This window comes from Anolis sagrei, chromosome 8 (genome assembly GCF_037176765.1).
Source record: "Anolis sagrei isolate rAnoSag1 chromosome 8, rAnoSag1.mat, whole genome shotgun sequence".
Lineage (NCBI taxonomy): Eukaryota > Metazoa > Chordata > Lepidosauria > Squamata > Dactyloidae > Anolis > Anolis sagrei.
The window spans coordinates 2,319,733-2,342,219 of NC_090028.1; the positions used below are offsets into that span (position 1 = coordinate 2,319,733).

The window sequence follows — 22,487 nt, forward strand, 5'->3', positions numbered from 1 at the left end:
TGGCAGTAATTAGGGCCTAATTGTCATAGAGATCCATTCTCAGTAGTTGGGGCCTACTATCATTGAGGAGGCCTATTAGCAGCCGTTAGAGCTGAACTGTCATAGAGACCCATTCTCAGTAGTTGAGGCCTACTACTGTTGAACCCCATTCACAAGTAATTGAAGCCGAAACGTCCCTGAAGCCTCTTTGCAATAGTTGGGGTCTGTCATAGAGTCCTATTCGCAGTAGTTGGGGCCTAACTATCGTTGAGGAGGCCCATTGGCAGTCATTTAGGCTTAACTGTCATAGAGACCCATTCTCAGTAGTTGGGGCCTACTATCGTTGAGCCCCATTCACAGTAATTTGGGCCGAACTGTCACTGAGGCCTATTTGCAATAGTTGGGACCTGTCATAGAGACCTATTCTCAGGAGTTGGGGCCTAACTATAGTTGAGAAGGCCCATTGACTTTGAAGACGGCCCGGAAGCTCCAACTGGTCCAACGCGCGGCAGCCATGATACTAACAGGAGCGGGGCGCAGGGAGCATACAACCCCCCTGCTGTACCAGCTCCACTGGCTGCCGATCTGCTACCGGGCTCAATTCAAGGTGCTGGCACTGGCCTATAAAGCCCTAAACGGTTCCGGCCCAAGATACCTAACTGACCGCCTCTCGGCCTATGAGCCCACGAGGACTTTGAGATCTTCCAGGGAGGCCCTGCTCTCAATCCCGCCTGCGTCACAGGCACGGCTGGCGGGGACGAGAGATAGGGCCTTCTCGGTGGTGGCTCCTCGGCTGTGGAACACCCTTCCTGTGGACATCAGGCTAGCTCCCTCCCTGTTGATTTTCCGCAGGAAGCTAAAGACCTGGCTGTGTAAGAAGGCATTTGAATAAGAAGTGCAAGGACTTGCAATTTGACCATAGGATTGGAACAACGGAAATGATATCGGATTGTGGGTTTGACGACGAGACGACTCGGAATTGGCTTTTATAGTAATGTTGATGTTTTGATGAGTTGTTTTTTGATAATGATGAATTGTGGATTTTTATACTATGTCTTGTATTTTGCACCTGTTTTTCTATGTTGTACACCGCAATGAGTCGCCCTTGGGCTGAGAATTGTGGTATATAAGCGTAGTAAATAAATAAATAAATAGGGTCGCACTGCTATAGAGACCCATTCTCAGTAGTTGGGGCCTACTATTGTTGAGCCCTATTCACAGTATTTTGGGCTGAACTGTCCCTGAGGCCTCTTCGCAATAGTTGGGGCCTAACTGTCATAGAGACCCATTCTCAGTAGTTGAGGCCTACTATCGTTGAAGAAGCCCATTGGCAGTAATTAGGACCTTAACTGTCATAAAGACCCATTCTCTGTAGTTGGGGCCTACTATCGTTGAGTCACATTCACTGTAGTTTGGGCCGAACTTTCACTGAGGTCTCTATGCAATAGTTTGGGCCTGAGTGTCCTAGAGACCCATTCTCAGTAGTTGGGGCCTAACTATGGTTGGGGAGGACCATTGGCAGCCATGACACTGCCACAGAGAGCCATTCACAGTAACTGTTGAGGCCTAACGACCGTTGATCGCCTGTTGGCAGTAGTTGGGGCCTAATTGCACCTGAGGAATGCCCTGCTTTTCGAGGCGGAAGGAAGGAGAAGCGCCACCCTTTCCCCGCCCACAAAGGGGGTGGAGCTTATATTGACCACGCCTCTTTATCGGAAATTTCCCCGCTTCAAAGAGAGGATCAGACTCTGGCCACGCCCCTTAGATTCCCTTCCTCGCTCCTAATAGGGCGGATCCGACTTAGCCACGCCCCGAAGAAGGCGGACCGGACTTAGCCACGCCTATTGACTTCATTTCCCCGCCCCAAAGAGGGCGGTCCTGCCTTGGCCCCGCCCCCTCTCCCGCCCTCAAAAGCCTCCGCCGGCGCCGTCCGCTTCCTCCCGCGCCGGTCTCCCCTCAGAGCTGCTTCTCCTCGTTCCTTTTTCTGTCTCCCGTTCATCATGACTCTCTCGAGTGACGCGGCCTTCCAGAAGCTGCGGGAGTGGCACAAGGCCCACGCCGCCCAGCTCGTCCTGAGGCAGCTCTTCGACGCCGACAAGGAGCGCTTCCGGAAGTTCAGGTGCGGGCGCGTTCACACGAGACACGCGTGTTTGGGACTTTGTGAAGGGGGACACGGGTTGGGCGAGGGAAGGGCGCCTTTACAGCCACCCTGTCATTCCCTCCCTCCAGTTTCAGGCCCCGTGCACGCATCTGCACGTGGGTACGCGCCTTTTTTGGCCAACACGCGTGTCGAGGGGGATTCACACGTGTTTTTGTCTTTCTCTCTCTCTCTCGGGGTCGCCCTTGAGGCCTCCTTGCCAGGCTACGTGCAGAGAGGCGCATCCGAGAAGGGCGGCCCCTGGCGGCCCTTTCCTGCACTGCACCCAGGTTGGGACCCATAACAACAACTATAATACCTACAACAACCCAACAACAACAATAATAATAAGACTGAGCTGTTGTATGTTTTCCGAGCTGCCTGGCCATACTCCAGAAGCATTCTCTCCTGACATTTCGCCCACATCTATGGCTAAAGGCATCCTCAGAGGTTGGGAGGTCTGTTGGAAGCTAGGCAAGTGGGGTTTTTATATATATATATATATATATATATATATATATATATATATATCCACGTGGAATAATGTGGATATATATGTGGATAATAGTAATAATGAATACATTATAATAAGTTTTTGTGGGGGTTTTTTGGGCTGTATGGCCATGCTCTAGAGGCATTCTCTCCTGACATTTTGCCCACATCTATGGCTAAAGGCATCCTCAGAGGTTGGGAGGTCTGTTGGAAGCTAGGCAAGTGGGGTATATATATATCTCCACGTGGAATAATGTGGATATATATGTGGATAATAGTAATAATGGATACATTGTAATAAGTTTTTGTGGGTTTTTTTGGGCTGTATGTCCATGTTCTAGAGGCATTTTCTCCTGACGTTTCGCCTGCATCTATGGCAAGCATCCATGCATGCTTGCCATAGATGCAGGCGAAACGTCAGGAGAAAATGCCTCTAGAACATGGACATACAGCCCCCAAAAAACCCACAAGAACCTAGCGATTCCAGCCATGAAAGCCTTCGACAATACATTAATACATTATAATTATTATGTAGTAATTATAAATATATATGTGTGTGAATAATAATAAATATATTACAATTGTTATATATAATTATATAATAATTATAAATATATATAGATAGGGATGATATTAATAATAATGAATATATTACAATCATTATACATAATTATATAATAAGTATAGAAATATATATGTGGGTAATAACATAATTATATATAATTATGTAGTAATTATATATACATGTGGGTAATAATAATGAATAATAATAATAGGCAAGTGTGAATGTTGCCATTGGCCACCTTGATTAGCACTGAATAGCCTTGCAGCTTCAAAGCCTGGCTGTTGCACCCCAGCCAGAGCTCACCTGGCCCTGAGCACCAACCAGGAATCCAAAAGTAGTAGTGTATTTAAGAAAGTAAATATGAAAAGGGGGGAAATACCAAAAGGAATAAGGAAGGGAAATCAGGCAAGTGGGATACACACACACACACATATTATATTTATAATATATATGTGTGTGTGTGTCTGTGTATAATATAATATATTATATTATTGTTAAGGCCTCTTTATTATATATATATATATATATATTATAATGTATATTATATATAATGTAACACCTCAAATCCCAAACAAGGATTCCCTCAGGCAGCAACCACCCAGGCTTTGAAGCTACAAGGCCATTCAGTGCTAATCAAGATGGCCAATGGCAACATTCACACTTGCCTTCAACAGACAAGAGTTCTTTCTCCCACCCTGGACATCATTCCACAGGGATATAAACCCCACTTACTTCGTTTCCAGCAAACCTCGCAACTTCTGAGGATGCCTGCCATAGATGCAGGCAAAATGTCAGGAGAGAATGCTGCTGGAACATGGCCAAACAGCCTGGAAAACTCACGGTGATTCTGGTCATGAAAGCCTTTGACAACACAATAATAATAATAATAATAATAATAATAATAATAATATTTATAACCCACCCTGAGGGGACTCAGGGCCATTTCCATCAAAAGTGCCAAACATTAAATGTCATAAATTATAATGCCTTTTTTGCAAACCCTCAATCCCATGAGAAACTGAACAAACACCCCCAAATCCCAAAAACAAATCCACATCAAAAATAACACATTATACTGTAATATTACTAGTGTTATTATATGTAATATATAATATATTATAATATTATACATTATTATTTTGTAATTATTATTGTAGCACATGTAATATGTGGTGCATATGTAATACACCACCAGTTCATTATGCTATTGGTATTAAATAGTACATTATACCATATCATAAGTTGTAATATATGCAAGATATATTACAACATTAATATTGCATACAGTATCCCAGCAGTATTACATTGCAGTGTTATTACGTATATGATATTGTATATATTAAGTGATGTTGCAGGCAAACAACATAAAAAGCAGCCAAACAACAAATCAATAAATAAAGCAACATCGGTATAAACTTATAATAACTAACCAATAATAACAATACATATATATGTGTTATATATATATATATATAGAGAGAGAGAGTTTTATATACAGGCATTCTCCAAGTGACAAACAAGATCAGTGCTGTAGTTTTGTTCTTAAGTGTAATAGCAACAAGCCTTCTCCTCATCCTGATGGAGACTTCCTTTTCCCAGAAACTTGGCATTAAAATATTATTTTATTTACTATACTGGCTGTTCCCGCCACGTGTTGCTGTGACCAACGTTCCCTCCCTCTTTCGTTCTTTCTTTTCCTTCCCCTTTTCTTTCTTCCTTCTTTACCTGTTTCTTTCCTCCCTTCCTTTGCTCTTTGGTTCCATCCTTCCTTCTCTCTTTCCTTCTTTCCCCCGTCCCTCCCTCTTTCTCTCTTTTGTCCCTTCTCTTCTTCTTTTCTTCCTTCTTTCACTTTATTTCCTTCTCTCTTTCCTTCCTTCCTTTCCTCCCTTCCCTCCCTTCCTCCCTCTTTTTTCTTTTCCTTCCTCTTCCCTTTTTCTTTCTTCCTTCTTTACCTGTTTCTTTCCTCCCTTCCTTTGCTCTTTGGTTCCATACTTCTTTCTTTCTCTTTCCTTCCTTCCCTCTTTCTCTTGTCACTTTTCTCCTTCCTTCCTTCCCTCTCTCTTTCCTTCCTTCTTTCACTTTTTTATTTCCTTCTCTCTTTCCTTCCTTCTCTGCCTTTCTTTCTATCTTTCCCTCCCTCCCTCCCTCTTTTTCTTTTCCTTCCTCTTTCCCTTCTTCTTTCTGCCTACTCTACCTGTTTCTTTCCTCCCTTTGCTCTTTGGTTCCATCCTTCTTGCTTTCTCTCTCTCTCTTTCCTTCCTTCCCTCCCTCTTCTCTCTTTTGTCCCTTCTCTCCTTCTTTCCTTCCCTCTCTTTCCTTCCTTCTTTCACTTTTTTATTTCCTTCTCTCTTTCCTTCCTTCTCTATTTTTCTTCCTTCCTTTTTTTTCTTTTCCTTCCCCTTTCTTCCTTCTCTACCTGTTTCTTTCCTCCCTTCCTTTGTTCTTTGGTTCCATCCTTTTCTCTCTCTCTTTCTTTCCTTCCCTCCCTCTTTCTCTCTTTTGTCCCTTCTCTCCTTCCCTCTCTTACTTTCCTTCTTTCACTTTTTTGTTACCTTCTCTCTTTCCTTCCTTCTCTACCTTTATTTTCTTTCTTTCTTTCTTTCCTTCTTTCTCTCCCTCCTTCGCTCATTCCTTCCCCCTTTCTGTGTATATGTGTTTTGTGTGTATATATATATATATGCATATGTGTGTGTTTGTGTATATGTGTGGTTTTGCGTATGCATTGTAATGTATTTTATTGTTTTTCGGTATTTTGTGTCTCTCCTGTGTTTTTCAATGTTTTTATGAGTGATGGTCACTCATTGGCCTGAGAGGTGTCTTGTGTCCAAATTTGGTGTCAGTTCGTCCAGTGGTGTTACGTTAATCCCACAAACGAACACTACATTTTTATTTATATAGATTTATAGCCCGCCTTTCTCAGCCATTTGGCGACTCAAGGCGAGTTACAGGCTGGCACAATTCCATGCCATACATTCACAAAAGAGCAATTTAAAAACAATCAACACAACAATACAAAAACATATAAAAGCCAATAATACAAGCAGTCATTAGTTACAAACGTCTGACTTGCTAATGACTCTTAGTTACAGAGAGTGAGACAACAGGTACGGAAAGGAAGCTTGCCCTCAGAAGGAAGGGAAATCCACTCTTGGAAGAGTTGACCTTATCCAGTGGAATAAGGGACTCGCACGACGCGCCATTTCCAATCCTTGTTTCCACAACAAGCCACATTTCTCAAAATCCCGTTTCACGGGGACAGAAAGGGAGGTCAAACCTTCACAACAGAGCCTTGGACAGCAAAGGAAACTCCATAGAGGTGTTCACCCTTCCCTATACCATCCAACACGAAAATATTTGTATATATGTGGAGTTACTCTTAAGAAATGTCCCTGTTCCAACTTGCAAACAAATTCAACTTACGAACAAACTTGCAGAACCGTAACTTTGGGGTTGCCTGTATAGGGTTTAGAAAATACACAATAAAATCAAAACAATTTAGGAATATAATAAAACAAAGCAAAATAAAATAAAACAAAATAATGCAAAGAGAAATCAGTCAAAGTAATGCAAACAGCCCAGAAATCCAAACCCTGGAATGCTCACACACTTTTGCAATTATTATAATTATTGCGATTTATTTATATAGTGCGTGATGCTTTGCAATAAAGCAAAAGCAGACTTTTTTTGAACCATTCAAAAGTATTTGGGTTTGCATGCATTAAAATAATGTGACTGGAATGGCCTCCAGCCTGCATGCATTTAGGCTTGGTTGTCATCTCCAAGAAATCTCATCCTGTACATGCAAATAATCCCAAAACATTCTCTAGAATTCCTAAATCTGAAATGCAATACTCCAAAATAGTCCTCATCGTGGATGCAATTGCTATTTTTAGTATTACTGTGTATTTATATAGTGCTATCAAATGTATATGGTGATTTGCAATCACATCAGCGTACATTGGACCGTCGGATGCAAAACAATTACAAATGTCATGTATGCAATGGCCTATATGTATAGGTAAATATGAATGGATTTCATGTTTACACTTAGGAGCCCCCGGTGGCACAACGGGTTTAAACCCTTGCGCCAGCTGGGCTGCCGCCCAAAATGTCGGCATTTCGAATCTGGGGAGTGGGGTGAGCTCTTGACTGTCAGCTCCTGCTTCTCAAATGGGGACATGAACGAAGCCTCCCACAGGATGGTCAAACATTTGGGGCGTCCCCTGGGCAACGTCCTTGCAGACGACCAATTGTCTCACACCAGAATCGACTTGCAGTTTCTCGAGTCACTCCTGACATGAAAAAAAATGTTTTGACTTGGTCAGCGTCTCCCAAACATCTTGTGATGTCCATGCAGATATTCCTAACTACATAACGTTTACGGTCTTGAGCATTTGAAAGAAAGCAGTGCAAATGCAGGACACGCAGGTGCTATTTATTTATTTATCTATTTATTTAAAACTTCTCAACCTCCGTAGAGGAACTCAGATCGGCTTACAGCAAGGATTCAATGCTAATAGTACAATCTAAAAACATATAACGAGTTAAAATACATATCGATTAAAATTACAAATAAGCCAAATCGCCAAGATAAAATCATGTCCAACTCAGTTGGTATGTGTGATCGATAACGTTGTCTGTAGCTGGTCTTAACCATTACTTCCTTCCATAGCCAGGATTTCACTAGCTTCCTGAAGGTCAGGAGGGAGGGGGCAGATCTGATCTCAATCAGGAGAGAGTTCCATAGCCGAGGGGCCACCACAGAAAAGGCCCTGTCTCTCATTACCTCCAGACGTGATTGCGAAAGTGGCGGGAATGAGAGCAGGGCCCCACCAGAAGATCTTAACACCCTTGATGGTTCATACGGGAGAATACATTCGGACATGTAAACTGGGCCGGAATCGTATATGGTTTTGTAGGTTAAAACCAGCACTTTGAATGGTGCTCGGAAGCTAATTGGCAGCCAGTGGAGCTGGTGCAACAAAGGCGATGTGCGCTCCCTGTACCCCGCTTCCTTTAGTAATCTAGGAAAAAAGAAGGCAAGACTAGATTCCCCGGAAGACTATGGCTTCTCTCGTAAAAGCCAAGGGAGCAGAACATCAGTATCAAAAGATCTGGGAGAAGTTGCATACAGTCCGGATGTGGCAGCGCAGGGAATATCGGATTTGGACTTGGGTGACATAGGACTAGATACAGACACAATTGGATAAAATGGCAGAACGACAAATTAAATGCTTTTCAAACAATATTAACGGTCTGAATTCACCCCAGAAGCGTAAAAAAGTATTGAATAAGTTACGAAAGGCAAATTTGGTCATCATCCTGATACAAGAAATACACATTTGCCACAAACATGTGGCACATTTGGCCCGGCCATTGTTTTTAATTGCGTCATTGGGTGTTGTTAATGTTATTGCTTTGGTTTTTTTTTTTTTGAGTTATTGCATTGTTGTTGTTGCTGTTGTTTTTATTGTTGTGTTTGGGCTCGACCTCTTGTAAGCCGCACCGAGTCCTCGGGAGATGGTAGCGGGGTACAAATATTAGTTTATTATTATATTATTAATCTGGCTGCCGAGCGTTGGACTAATTGCAGCTTCCGGGCAGTCTTTAGAGGCAGCCCCACGTAGAGAGTGTTGCAGTAGTCAATAAGACGGGCTTCCTCTCCAGCGTACAGATCAAAACACAGAGCCCGAATCCCTCCTGATGGGGCCACCCAAGGCATGCGCTGTCACTCTATCCCTTTAAGTGGTGATCGGTTTCACGAGATGGGCAAATCTGGGTTTATGTGTCGATAAAGCCAGGGCAGCTTTCCCGAGGTGCCGTCGTATCTTTTCTATCATTAGCACAGCTGATAGCGAGAAAGCGGTCAGTAAAGACAACACCCTTCTTGGCTTATCTCGTTTGGATTGTGAGTGCTTCGTTGCCTTCCTAAAATAAGTAGCAGCAAATACTCGTCGTTGCTTTCTGCAAGTCTGCTTTGACTCGAAGCGTCTCATCAAGCAAACTGCGGCTTCCAGTATTCCGTTAGTCATGCTTCCTCTTTTCCCCGACGCATGAATGAGTCTGCTCATCGCATGATTGTTCCAAAGTGCGCCCTAGACTCAACTCCAGTCTTTTGGGCTGCAAAGATTATTTTAGACTTTTCTTGTTAAATAAATAAATAAATAAATAGACTTTTCTTGTTCTCCAATCCATTCAGTTGCCTTTCAAAAAAATATTTTTTATTGATTGTTTAGGGGGTAAAGCGAGGGGGAGAAAAGGGAAAAAACGGAATGAAGCGCCACCTGTTCAGCGCTCTCCAAGTCACCCAGGAAGGAGTCTCTCATTTGGTATCAGCCATTGGTTGAGATGCTGGGTTTGAGCCTGCCACTTTTGGACTCTCGCTTGCTGAGGTGTTCCAGGAAGTGTTTCTGTAGATCTTAGAAAACTATTTCTTGATTTAAGTCGTTGACGTGCTGGCTGATACCCAAACAGGGGATGAGCTGGAGATGTCTCTGCCTTGGTCCTTTCACTATTGGCTGCTACTTCCCGGCGGATGTCAGGTGGTGCAATACCGGCTAAGCAGTGTAATTTCTCCAGTGGTGTAGGGCCGTGATAATGTGGCATGTCTCATTAAGAGCCACATCCACTGTTTTAGCGTGGTGAGATGTGTTCCACACCAGGCATGCATGCTCAGCAGCAGAGTAGCACAGCGCAAGGGCAGATGTCTTCACTGTGTCTGGTTGTGATCCCCAGGTTGTGCCAGTCAGCTTTCGTATGATATTATTTCTAGCACCCACTTTTTGCTTGATATTCAGGCAGTTCTTCTTGCACAAAGAAATAAGGCTTTTCTATGCCACTCCTTGCTGTGAAAATTTGCAATGTCATGCCTGTGTGTGTGTTTTTCATGCGTGACCAAGCCCTATCCTGAATCTAGCTTCCAGTGACTTTTGCAAATAACATGGGCAGCGCTGGGCTGCCAAGCTAGAATTTCAAAGCTGAAAATGCTGCAAGAGGATGGAAATGGTTGAGAGCGGTTGCAAACCTGGCCTAAGGTCATTTCCAGCAGGAGTTAGGCAACGTTTGCAACAGACGCCCCACCTTATGTAACTTACTACTACACACGTGGGCTTGCCAGGATATTGCGGGGCCTGCTCTTTGGCTATTTTAAGGTGCTGCCGCATCTCATGTCTCTTAAGCTGCCTCAAGCAAGGGTTGGGGGGTTTTAAAGGGACAAAGCCCAAGCAATAACAGATCAGAAGCCAAGAAGCACAACATGATACAATCATAAGCAGCACAAACGTTTAGCAGTCTCTCACTGGAAGCTAGATTCAGGATAGGGCTTGGTCACGCATGAAAAACACACACACAGGCATGACCTCCATCTATCCATCTATCTATCCATATATTTATCCAAGGATGGATGGATAGATGGATGGATAGGTTTATTTATTTATTTATTTCGGGTACTTTTACCCCGCCCTTCTCAACCCCCGAGGGGGGACTCAGGGCGGCTTACAACAAAGGCACAATTTGATGCCTATACAGTTACACATAATGTACATAGTTAAAACAAATGGCAAAAACTACAGTGAGGTGGATCTGTAATTGGTTAAGTGGACGAACACAGAGAGTGCTCACTAATGCTTCCTCTTCATCTTGGAAAGAAGTGACAAGTGGAGTGCCGCAGGGTTCCGTCCTGGGCCCGGTCCTGTTCAGGATCTTTATTAATGACTTAGATGAAGGGCTAGGAGGCAGGATCATCAAGTTTGCAGACGACACCAAATTGGGAGGGAGAGCCAAGACTCCAGAGGACAGGAGCAGGATTCAAAACTATCTTGACAGATTAGAGAGATGAATGGTCAAAACTAACAAAATGAAGTTCAACAGGGACAAATGCAAGATACTCCACTTTGGCAGGAAAAACGAAATGCAAAGATATAAAGTTTGGCAGGAAAAACGAAATGCAAAGTTTGAATGTATGTTAGTTCACTATTACGGGAGTCTTAGGATAGTGATTATTGTCTATTTGTGCACGTTTCTGTTTTTAATGTTGATACGGTCAATGGACTAATCAATAAACTTTGCTTGCTAACAACAATAATAATTTCTTAATTGAGGCATCACCCTGTTTTAAGAAAAACCTCAAAACTGAGTCTCCTTGTGGAGATAAAAAGCACGGTATAAATAATAATAATAATAATAATAATAATAATAATAATTGTACCAAATGTCCCACTTTTTTCCTTTTTTTGTGTCAAGAATGGCTCGAGAAACTGCAAGTCGCTTCATGTGTTAGAGAATTGGCCATCTGCAAGGATGTTGCCCAGGGACGCCCAGATGTTTTAGCATTCTTGTGGGAGGCTTCTCTTATGTCCCTGCATGGGGAGCTGGAGCTGACAGAAGGAGCTCATCTCAACTCTCCCTCCATTTTTTTCCTCTGCGTATTTCCCTGCGAAACCCAATTGGTCCCAGAATGGCGATCCATGTCTTGCTGTGTGTTTACCTTCCTAGCTTGGGCTTGATGCAAAACCCAGCCCTCTCCAAGACCCAGGTCAATGCAGTTTTGAACTTGTTGCATGTTCCGCCCCACGGCTGCCATAAACATATGTGTTGACAGATGTGAGCAGCTAATCCACCCTTTGGATTAAAGGCTATGGGCCCGGAGCACCTTAAAGAGAGCTTTTCTTCTTCCTCCCTGACCTGTTTGCCTCTAGATCAGTCCTTTCCAAACTTTTCATGTTCCTGCCACACTTTGGAGACATGCATCCCTTTGCAACACGGTCATTCAGTTTGACTAGCAAGCTCCGGAGGTTAAACCAACCCCTTCATACAATATAGTTATTTATTGATTTATTTACGACATTTATATGCCGCCCTTCCCACCCCAAAGGGGATACAGAATGGCTTACAAGATATATATATCTATATATATATATATTCATACAATATAGTTATTTATTGATTTATTTACTACATTTACATGCCGCCCTTCCCACCCCAAAGGGATCTCAGAATGGCTTACTATCTATATATATATCTATATATAGCTATTTTCATACAATATAGTTATTTATTGATTGATTTATTTACGACATTTATATGCCTCCCTTCCCACCTCAAATGGGACTCAGAATGGTTTACGAGAGAGATATATATATATATACACACACACACACACAGTATATTATATTAGCATAGCACAATATCAGTATTATATATTACTATATTGTACTAGACCGTTATATTATAATATTAGTAATATTGCATATAATATAAAATATATGATTATAATGTATTACTATTAATATTATATTGTATTACATTATTATAAATATTATATCTATATACAATATACTACATTACATTATATTAGCATAGCAAGAAACAGCAGCAGTTGGTGTATATGTATATGCATATAAATGTTGTGTGTGTATATATATATATATATATATATATATACTGTATATCATATATATATCAAAGTATATGAATCAATATATATGTGTGTGCATATATATGTGTGTGTGTATATATTTATCAATGTATATGAATCAATATATATGTGTGTGCATATATAGATATGTGTGTGTCTGTGTGTATATATTTATCAATGTATGTCAATCAATATATATGTGTGTGTTTTTATATATATATATATATTTGTGTGTGCGTATATATATATGTGTGTATGTATATATTAATGTATATCAATTAATATATATGTGTGCATATATGTGTGTGTGTATATATATCAATGTATATCAATAAATATATATGTGTGTGTGTTTATATATATATATCTCAATGTATATCAATATATATGTGTGTGTGTATATATCAATGTATATCAATCAATATATATGTGTGTGCATATATACACACACACACACACACACACACACTGAGCTCCCACTGTTAGCCCCAGCTCCTGCCATGCAAATGGGAGTGGATCAATAGGTACTGCTTTGGCGGGAAGGTAGCAGCGCTCCATGCAGTCATGCAGGCCACATGACCTTGGAGGTGTCTATGGACAAGGCCAGCCCCCCAGAGTCCTTTGCATTTACCTTAGACCATGGGGTAAAGTACATATAAACCCAATTATAAAATACCAAACAATGCAACATTGCAAATACTACATAAACTACCTCCAAGCCAAGTCAGTCAATATTAATGAAGATGCAAGAAAGAGAACTTTGAACATAAGCAACCACACAATTGTGAGATAAAAGCATCAACTGCAATATTAGTAATTTATATTGTTAATCGGGACAGCAGTGTCCATTATGGCTCTCTCTCCAGTTGTTCCCAGTTCTGGACTGGTTTGGCCTGACGATCCCGACCAGACCACCTGACTGGGAAAGCTTCCCTTGGGGGCAGTGGAAGATTACATTACGTAATTCCCAAACAGGATTACTCTCTAAACGGAGCAGAAGGCAGGACTTGTTGTTGCTCTCCAGCAACGGTTCTATCTTTCTCCTATCTTTCTCGCCTTGCATAGAATTTCTTTCTGAAATGAGAATTGACTCGTGACACAAAGGGTGCGTGTGTACATTGTGCCCTAATGGCAAACAAATCCCCTTTGATTAATGCAAGGGTTGTGCAAACAGAGCCGGGCACAAGTCCTGGCAGGTGAGGCTAGGGAAGGTGTCCAAGGCTGCATTCCTGCGCTGGGCAAAGCCAGAGTCGCAATGGGGTGGGACCCCAAAAACCAACAAGAACCATCAGGTTGGAAGCTCATTGAGCCTTGTCTCACTGTTTGTGAAATCACTGGCCCCAATGATGGCGGGAAATATTCGGAATCTGCTTCTTGTGAGGAAGAATGTGGATTTTTTATTTATTTATGTATATCCTGCTTTATCTCTCCATTCGGAGACTCAAGGCGGCTCCCCAATCAAAACATTACAACTTAAAATACAAAAATATATAATAATTAGATAGTAGATGACAATATATTATTATATATTATCAGTAGTCATTATATTTAATATATTAGTATTACCATCTATATAAATAAAAATGCAATGTTCGTTTGTGGGATTAACAGAACTCAAAAACCACTGGACGGATTGACACCAAATTTGGACACAAGACACCTAACAACCCAATGTATGTCCTTCACTCGTAAAAACACAGAAAAACACAGCGGAAGGGACTTTAAAAGTAAAAAAACAACAACCCCAAAATACATTACAACACATGCACAAAACCACACATATATACACATATACACACATATATGCATAAAGACACACAAAACACAGAAAAGGGGGAAGGAAGGAGGGAGGGAAGGAGAGAAGGAAGGAAAGAAAGAAGGGTAGAGAAGGAAGGAGAGAGAGAAAGAGGGGAAGAAGGAGGAAAAGAAGGAAGGAAGGAGAGAGAAAGAAGGAAAGAAAGAGAAGGAAGGAAGGAGAAAAGGAGGGAAGGAGACAAAGAAGGAATGGAAGGGTAGAGAAGGAAGGAGAGGAGGAGAGAAAAGAGGGGAAGAAGGAGGAAAAGAAGGAAGGAAGGAGAGAGAGAAGGAAGGAAAGAAAGATAGAGAAGGAAGGAAGGAGAAAAGGAGGGAAGGAGACAAAGAAGGAAAGGAAGGGTAGAGAAGGAAGGAGGGAGAGGAGGAGAGAGAGAAAGAGGGGAAGAAGGAGGAAAAGAAGGAAGGAAGGAGAGAGAGAAGGAAGGAAAGAAAGATAGGGAAGGAAGGAAGGAGAAAAGGAGGGAAGGAGACAAAGAAGGAAAGGAAGGGTAGAGAAGGAAGGAAGGAGAGGAGGAGAGAGAGAAGGAGGGAGAGAAAGAGGGGAAAGGAGGGGGAAGGAAAGAAAGAGAGGTAGAGAAGGAATTAAAGTGAAAGGGAAGTAAGGAGAGAAGGAACGAAAGAGAGAAAGAGGGAGGGAAGGAAGGAAAGAGACAAGGAAGAATGGAACCAAAGAGCAAAGGAAGCGAGAAAAGAAACAAAGAAGGAAGAAGGGAAAGAAAAAGAGGAATGGAAGGAAAGAGGGAGGGAAGGAAGGAGAGAAAGAGGGAGGGAAGGTTGGCCACAGCAACACGTGGCAGGTACAGCTAGTCTATATAAATAAAAATGTAATGTTCGTTTGTGGGATTAACAGAACTCAAAAACCACTGGACGCATTGACACCAAATTTGGACACAAGACACCTAACAATCCAGTGTATGCCCTTCTCTCAAAAAATTGATTTTGTCATTTGGGAGTTGTAGTTTGGTGGGCAGTGTCCTTTGGTTTTGGAGTTGTAGTTCACCTACATCCAGAGATCACTGTGGACACAAACAATAACTGACCTGGACCAAACTTGGCACGAATTCTCAATATGTCCAAATGCGAACACTGGTGGACTGTGGGGAAAATAGAATCTTGACATTTGGGAGTTGTAGTTGATGTGATTTATAGTTCACCTACAATCACAGAGCATTCTGAACCCCACCAACGATAGAACTGGGCCAAACCTTCCACACAGAACCCCCATGTAGGCCACAGCAACGCATAGCAGGGGATAGCTAGTATTATTATAATATATTATCAGTATTATATTGTATTATAATATTATTATCAATATTATGTATATAAAAAAGGTAAAGGTTTCCCCTTGACATTAAGTCTAGTCATGTCTGACTCTGGGGGGTGGTGCTCATCTACATTTCTAAATATATTATATAATATATTATAATTTATTATATATATGGGTGGCTGCACAGCTGAAATAACAGACCTCCAAGGTATCCAAGCAAAAACAGTGCTTTGAAGTTGTTGCAATAACATCTAATGATGCTTGTTCTTTCAGTACCTTCCTCTGTGATGGAAATGATTATGTTCTATATGTTGGGGTAAATAAACAAACAAAACACCTGTTAGGTAGTTACGTGAATTATTTCCTCCTTTCACATCCTCCCTGAGCTGCATATGTGGTTGATTCTCTCAAGGCAAGCAGTTAACTCGAACCAAAACACTGCAGAGTCTTTATCTGTAGTTAGCAGAGATTTATAGCACAGCCTCTGACCTTGTTTGCAGCTCACTACTTCAGTCAGGCACTTTGTCTTTCATTCAAACTCATTTCAGAGACTTGTTGCTATATGTACAGCTATTTACATTAGGTCTTGTATTAGTATATACAGAGGTATGCTCAAAACAATATGGTCTCTGAGCAAGACATCATCATGGTGAGAGATCTACATGGCAAGGGATCATGGCGGGAGAGTGTGCACATGGCAAAGAGATCATGCACATGCCTGCCACTTATTTTTATACCTGGAAATGATACAGTTCTCGTCATGCCTGTCACATGGTCATAACTCAGCTGTCCTAGATCATGCATGGGCAAACTTCGGCCCTCCCAGTGTTATGGACTTCAACTCCCACAATTCCTAATGGCCTCAGGCTCCATCCTAAGCGGCTGAAGGGGAAAAGGAAGGGACCTGAGGCTGTTAGGAATTGTGGGAGTTGAAGTCCAAAACACGAGAGGGCCAAAGTTTGCCCATGCCTATCTAGGTCCACATCTCCATTTGCTCTAGGTCCACATCAGTGGAATGTGCTGTGACCACATGTCCATTAGAACTGTATTTCTTCACACACTGGAGTTACAGGCAATGCATTTCTATCTAATACAGCATTATCTACCTAACAATATATAACAGGCCAGCGTTTTTTGTCGTTCTTTTGGCAGCTTGACTCTTAACACCGATCATGGGGACATCCTGGTTGACTATTCGAAGAACCTCATCAATGAAGATGTCATGAAGCTGTTGATTGACGTGGTAAGTGGCAGCTCACATTATTATGTTTATATTTATGCACCACTTTTTCTCTCCACAAGGACTACAATACATTTGTATTGCAGTGATTTGTACAGTAGAGTCTCACTTATCCGACGTAAGTGGGTATGCAGAACATCAGATAAACGAAAATGTCGGATCATAGGGAGTTTCCAACTGTTACTTGTCCAATGCTAGACACCTAAAATACTAACAACAGGGACTCAAAGGGATAAGGCAAGGCAACGCCCCAGGGCTAGAGGGGCCCGGATGCGGAAGAGGAAGGAGAGAGGAGGCTTCTGCTTCTGGTCCTGTTTTCCCCCTTTCCTCTCTCTTCCTCCTCCTTGTCTTGCCTTTTTCACTTATTGGGAATGCAGAGAGAGTTAGGAAAATGCACTCCTTGTATTTTTTTAAAATAAATTTTTATTAATCAGTTTAAAACATAACTACATGGAAAGAGGGGGAATATTCAGGAAGAAGATAGAAAAGTAGGAAATACAATCAGTAAAAAACAGACACCAAAAAAGAAATAAGAAAGAAAGAGAAAAAAAATACCAAAATACAAAAAATAAATAAAAATAAAATGACTTCCACTCCAATCTCAGGATCATCTTATCTTTTGTTTCGTTGTTTCGTTATCTCTTCTTTGTTTCTTTCTTTTTTCTATTTTTTTCATAGTCATAAAAAGAACCCAATCTTTCTTTTTTATGGATTTCCCGGTATTTTTCTTTAACAAAAAAGTTAATTCGTCCATGTCTCTTATTTCTTTTTTATATATAATCATCTTTATTAAAAAAACAGAATTTTTTCCATTTTGTGCAGAGAAAAAATAGTGCGAAAAAGAAGAAGAAAAATAGAAAAAAAGAGTGCAAAAACAAATAAATAAATAAGCAGTGAAAATAGGAAAAAGACAAATAAACAAATACCAAAAAGATCACCGAAAAGGGGAAAAAATAATAGTGATAGGACCTTGTCCACCCACTCATCAATCGTGGGGATTTGTTCTTTTTTCCAAAGTTTTGCAAAGATAATCCTAGCTGCTGTTGTGATAAATGTCAACAGTTTGTCTTCATTTTCATCCAGTTGTAATTGTATCTGCCCTGATAATTTGTGCGTAAAGTCAATAATGTTTTGCATTAAGGGGGTGTATTGGAGTTTATTGACATGTTATAAATTGGGAGAAATCGTAAGTAAGAGATAGACAAGATGGCTGCCCTATTTTAAATAAATTTTAAATAAATACAATAATAATAATAGTATAATTTAATAATATAATATTGCTATATAATATAATAATGTAATCTTGTTATATAATAGAATGTTGCAATAATATTATAATGTAATATTATAATATTATATAATATTGCAATAATTTTTAGCTGTTTTCCTTTTCCTTCCCAGGGTGTATTCACTTCTGTAACATGACTATTGGGGCTCTCAACTCAATACTATAAATGTTTATTTCCAGGCAAAATCCAGGGGCGTTGAAAAAGCCCGAGAGCAAATGTTCAGCGGGGAGAAGATCAACTTCACTGAGGTATGAATCCGAGTGAATTTTGTCAATCCGAGTTCTGTAGGAAGATTTCTGCTGAAGGTTAATCATAATAGTGAGCGGTCAGAACCACTGAGCTGTGGGTTTCCTTGCACTTCTGGTCGAGTTGTGGTTTGCCCTCATTCCTTCTGCTATCCATCCTGTTGTGTAAATAAGCTTCTTTCTTGAAAAACCAGTTGTTTTGGTCATAGGATCCACACAAAGCCGACCTATTGATAATGGATAGTGTAGGAGTGCATGGATATGCTGGTAATACTTATTTCCCACCTCAGAGAACACTAATATTTAAGGCCTGTGACGCAGCTAGTTAGTAGCCAGCTGCATTAAATCATTACTGACTGAGAGGTCATGCCTTCGAAGCCAGCCCAAGTCAGAGTGAGCTCCCAACCATTAATAGTCTAGCTTGCTGTTGACCTATGCAGCCCGAAAGACGGTTGCATCTGCCAAGTAGGAAATTTAGGTCCCACTTTACGTGGGGAGGCTAATTTAACTGATTTATGACACCATAAAACTCAATTGCATTAAATCACTACTGACCGAGAGGTCATAAGTTCGAAGCCAGCCCAAGTCAGAGTGAGCTCTCAACCATTAATAGTCTAGCTTGCTGTTGACCTATGCAGCCCAAAAGACAATTGCATCTGCCAAGTAGGAAATTTAGGTACCGCTTTATGCGGAGAGGCTAATTTAACTAATTTACGACATCATAAAACCTAACTGCACTAAATCACTACTAACTGAGAGGTCATGAGTTTGAAGCCAACCCAAGTCGGAGTGAGCTCCGAATTATTAATAGTCTAGCTTGCTGTCGACCTATGAGCCTGAAAGACGGTTGCATCTGCCAAGTAGGAAATTTAGGTACCGCTTTATATGGGGAGGCTAATTTAACTAATTTACAACACCATAAAACCCAGCTGCATTAAATCACTACTAACCGAGAGGTCATGAGTTTGAAGCCAACCTGGGTCGGAGTAAGCTCCCGACTATTAATAGTCTAGCTTGCTGTTGATCTATGCAGCCTGAAAGACAGTTGCATCTGCCAAGTAGGAAATTTAAGTACCGCTTTATGCGGGAAGGCTAATTACGACACCATAAAACCTTCCAGCAGCGTGCATAAGAATGAGAAAGTACTCCATCAAGGATTCAGTGTCACAAGTGGACGGTGAAGCAACAGCTCCCCCTGTGGCCGGAACTGAGCATGCCCTCATGAAGCCAGAAAAGCTGGAATGTTAAATTGCCTCTGTGTCTGTCTATATATGTTGTATGTCTAAATGGCAGTGAATGTTTGCCATGTATATGTGCATTGTAATCTGCCGTGAGTCCCTTGCGAGCAAGAAGGGCGGAATATAAATACTGCAAATAAATACGCCGTGTGGTTGTTCCTTCAGGTGTTTCATGCCGGCTTCCATCTTGATCGCAAACTCACCGGGTGACCTTAAGTGGACATTCAGCCCGCCAAACTTCCCACACAGGACCCCCATGACCAAGAGAAAATACTGTGTGTTCTGATGGTCTTTGGAGACCCCTCTGACACCTCCTTGCGACCCCCAGTTTGAGACACGCTGGCTTATAGCAAGTCAGACGTGTCAGTCTCTTAGTTGGGATTAGGACTCTTTGTTGTTTTGGTGCAAAAGGTTCTAAGGTGCACCATGTTTTCCCCCTGTATTCTTCTGAGGAGTCGTAGCTTTTGGCTTTCTCAGGGTTTGTCAACCTGGGGGTTTCTCAACCTGGGGGTCGGGACCCCTGGGGGGGTCGTGAGGGGGTGTCAGAGAGGTCGCCAAAGACCATCAGTAAACACAGTATTTTCTGTTGGTCATGGGGGTTTTATGTGGGAAGTTTGGCCAAATTCTATCGTTGATGGGGTTCCGAATGCTCTTTGATTGTAGGCGAACTATACATCCCAACAACTACAACTCCCAAACGTCAAGGTCTATTGTTCCCAACCTCCACCAGTGTTCACATTTGCGCATATTGAGTATTCGTGTCGAGTTTGGTCCCAATCCATCATTGTTTGAGTCCACAGTACTCTCTGGATGTAGGTGAACTACATCTCCAAAACTCAAGGTCAATGCCCATGAAACCTTCCAGTATTTTCAGTTGCTCATGAGAGAACTGTGTGCCAAGTTTGGTTCAATTCCATCGTTGGTGAGGTTCAGAATGCTCTTTCATTGAAGATGAGCTATAAATCCCAGCAGCTACAACTCCCAAATGACAAAGGGAAGCCTCCCATCGCTCGGATTGGAAAGGGCTGAAATACAAGGGAGGTGGGTAGCCTTGCTCTCAACGAAGGGTCTCTCTTTCTTGAGGAAAGGGATCTTGTCACATTTTGCTGTCTGTAACCACAAACATTTGACCAGACTCTCCTCCTATTTACAGGAAGCTCCTCTTGCATTTTATAACGGTCACTTCTCCTTCGAGAGTGTTAAGAATCAGTCCAAGCGAAGCCCTAAAATTAGGAAGTCTCTCTAATAACATTAGGAAACTTCCTTCAGTTCCTTTCTATCTTTCTGTGGTTCTCCAAGCTTGTTTGCGGCAGGCACGGCCTCCTCTTTCTGTCCTTAAGTCTAATCATATTTGACTCTGGAGGTTGGTGCTCATCTCCATGTCTAAGCCAAAGAGCCGACGTTATCCGTAGACACCTCCAAGCTCATGTGGCCACTGGCAGGACTGCATGGAGCAGCGTTACCTTCCCGCCAGAGTGGTACCTATTCATCTACTCGCATTTATATGTTTTCGAACTGCAAGATTGCCAGAAGCTTGTCATTACTGTAATTAATATAAATAAATAAAGAAGTGACTGGCTTGACCTTGAAGGAGCTGCAGGTGGGCACAGCCCACAGGGAGCTCTGGCCTGGGCTGGTCCATGAGGTCACAAAGTGTTGGAAGCGACTGAACGAATAAACAACAAATAAACATTTTAGGCACAGCATTTAGAGGAAAGTTTATGAACAAAGAAAGCTGTGCAGCATCAGCCAAGATCTGGAGGGTGGGGAGGAGGGATTGCAGTGGTCTATAGGGTTTCCATCTCCTTGACCAGATGCCCCATCCCACAGACACCCTCATTTGAATGCGTCCACCTGAGAGTAGGAGACCGGGACAGAATAGGGATACTTGTAGTGTACCGACCACCTCGCAACACTACAACCTCCCTATCTGAGCTAGCCAGGGTGATCTCGGGCCTTGCATCGGAGTCCCAATGGCTTATAGTGCTGGGGGACTTCAATGTTCATCAATGTATGATATAATAATAATATAATATTTTAATATATTATATAATAATTACTTAGGCGATCCCTCCTCCAAGTTTAGTATCCTGGTGGTGGGTCCGTAGGTGACTGTGGAGCCCTATTCTTGACCTGCATGTTCTCTCGCAGTGAGGGCATCGGTTTCCAGGTGGAAGGCGGTCCCAGTCGAGATTGGCTTGATGCACCTTCCTCTTGGCACGTTTCTCTCTTTCGCCCTCCATCTCTCAATCTCTTTTCCTGCCTGTGAAGGAGCATAAAATTACTGCCACCAAATTTGTGAGGAAAGCCCAGTAATTCTCAGCATCAACTTAGGAGCTGTTTTACAAAGAAGGATTTATTCATTTGATAGCGTAGCGTTTGATGTTCCTGGTTTGGTTTTACTTCTTATGCAGGCTGTTTGGCTTAGAAGAAACTGTATCAGGCAAGGCTTGAGGAAAACAGTAACAAGTATAACAGATTCGATGTTTCTTTTCTAGAGGCACAAATCTTGATAGGTTACATTAGTAGGGTTTCATGAGTAACTTTAGGTACAGACTTTAAGAGGTTTCTGTAAGCAGATGTATCTTTCCTGGACAACTGTCCTAATAAAACAAATAAGCTAAAAGGCTTATTTAACAGAATTGGCTCCCAGCCAAACCCTGATTCTTAATATTAAAGAACCAGTCTTCCCTATAGTTCTCTAACTATAGTATTTCTGATGGTTTTCCACACACCACAGGATCAGCTACCTTCTCCTGTAACTCTTTGGTCACAGACTAGTTCCCTGTTTCTCCCACTAGAGAA

General features: G+C 41.8%; 1 protein-coding gene across 1 annotated transcript in view; it reads left to right on the forward strand.

Moving 5' to 3' along the window:
* Positions 1 to 1,871: 1,871 nt before the first annotated feature.
* GPI (glucose-6-phosphate isomerase) overlaps positions 1,872 to 22,487 on the forward strand; it is a 61,940-nt gene continuing 41,324 nt past the window's right edge. The window contains exons 1-3 of the mRNA XM_067470953.1: positions 1,872 to 2,098; positions 16,823 to 16,913; positions 18,379 to 18,447. Coding sequence (XP_067327054.1) covers positions 1,980 to 2,098; positions 16,823 to 16,913; positions 18,379 to 18,447 — 279 coding nt within the window. The 5' untranslated portion in view covers positions 1,872 to 1,979. The remainder of the gene's footprint in view (positions 2,099 to 16,822; positions 16,914 to 18,378; positions 18,448 to 22,487) is intronic.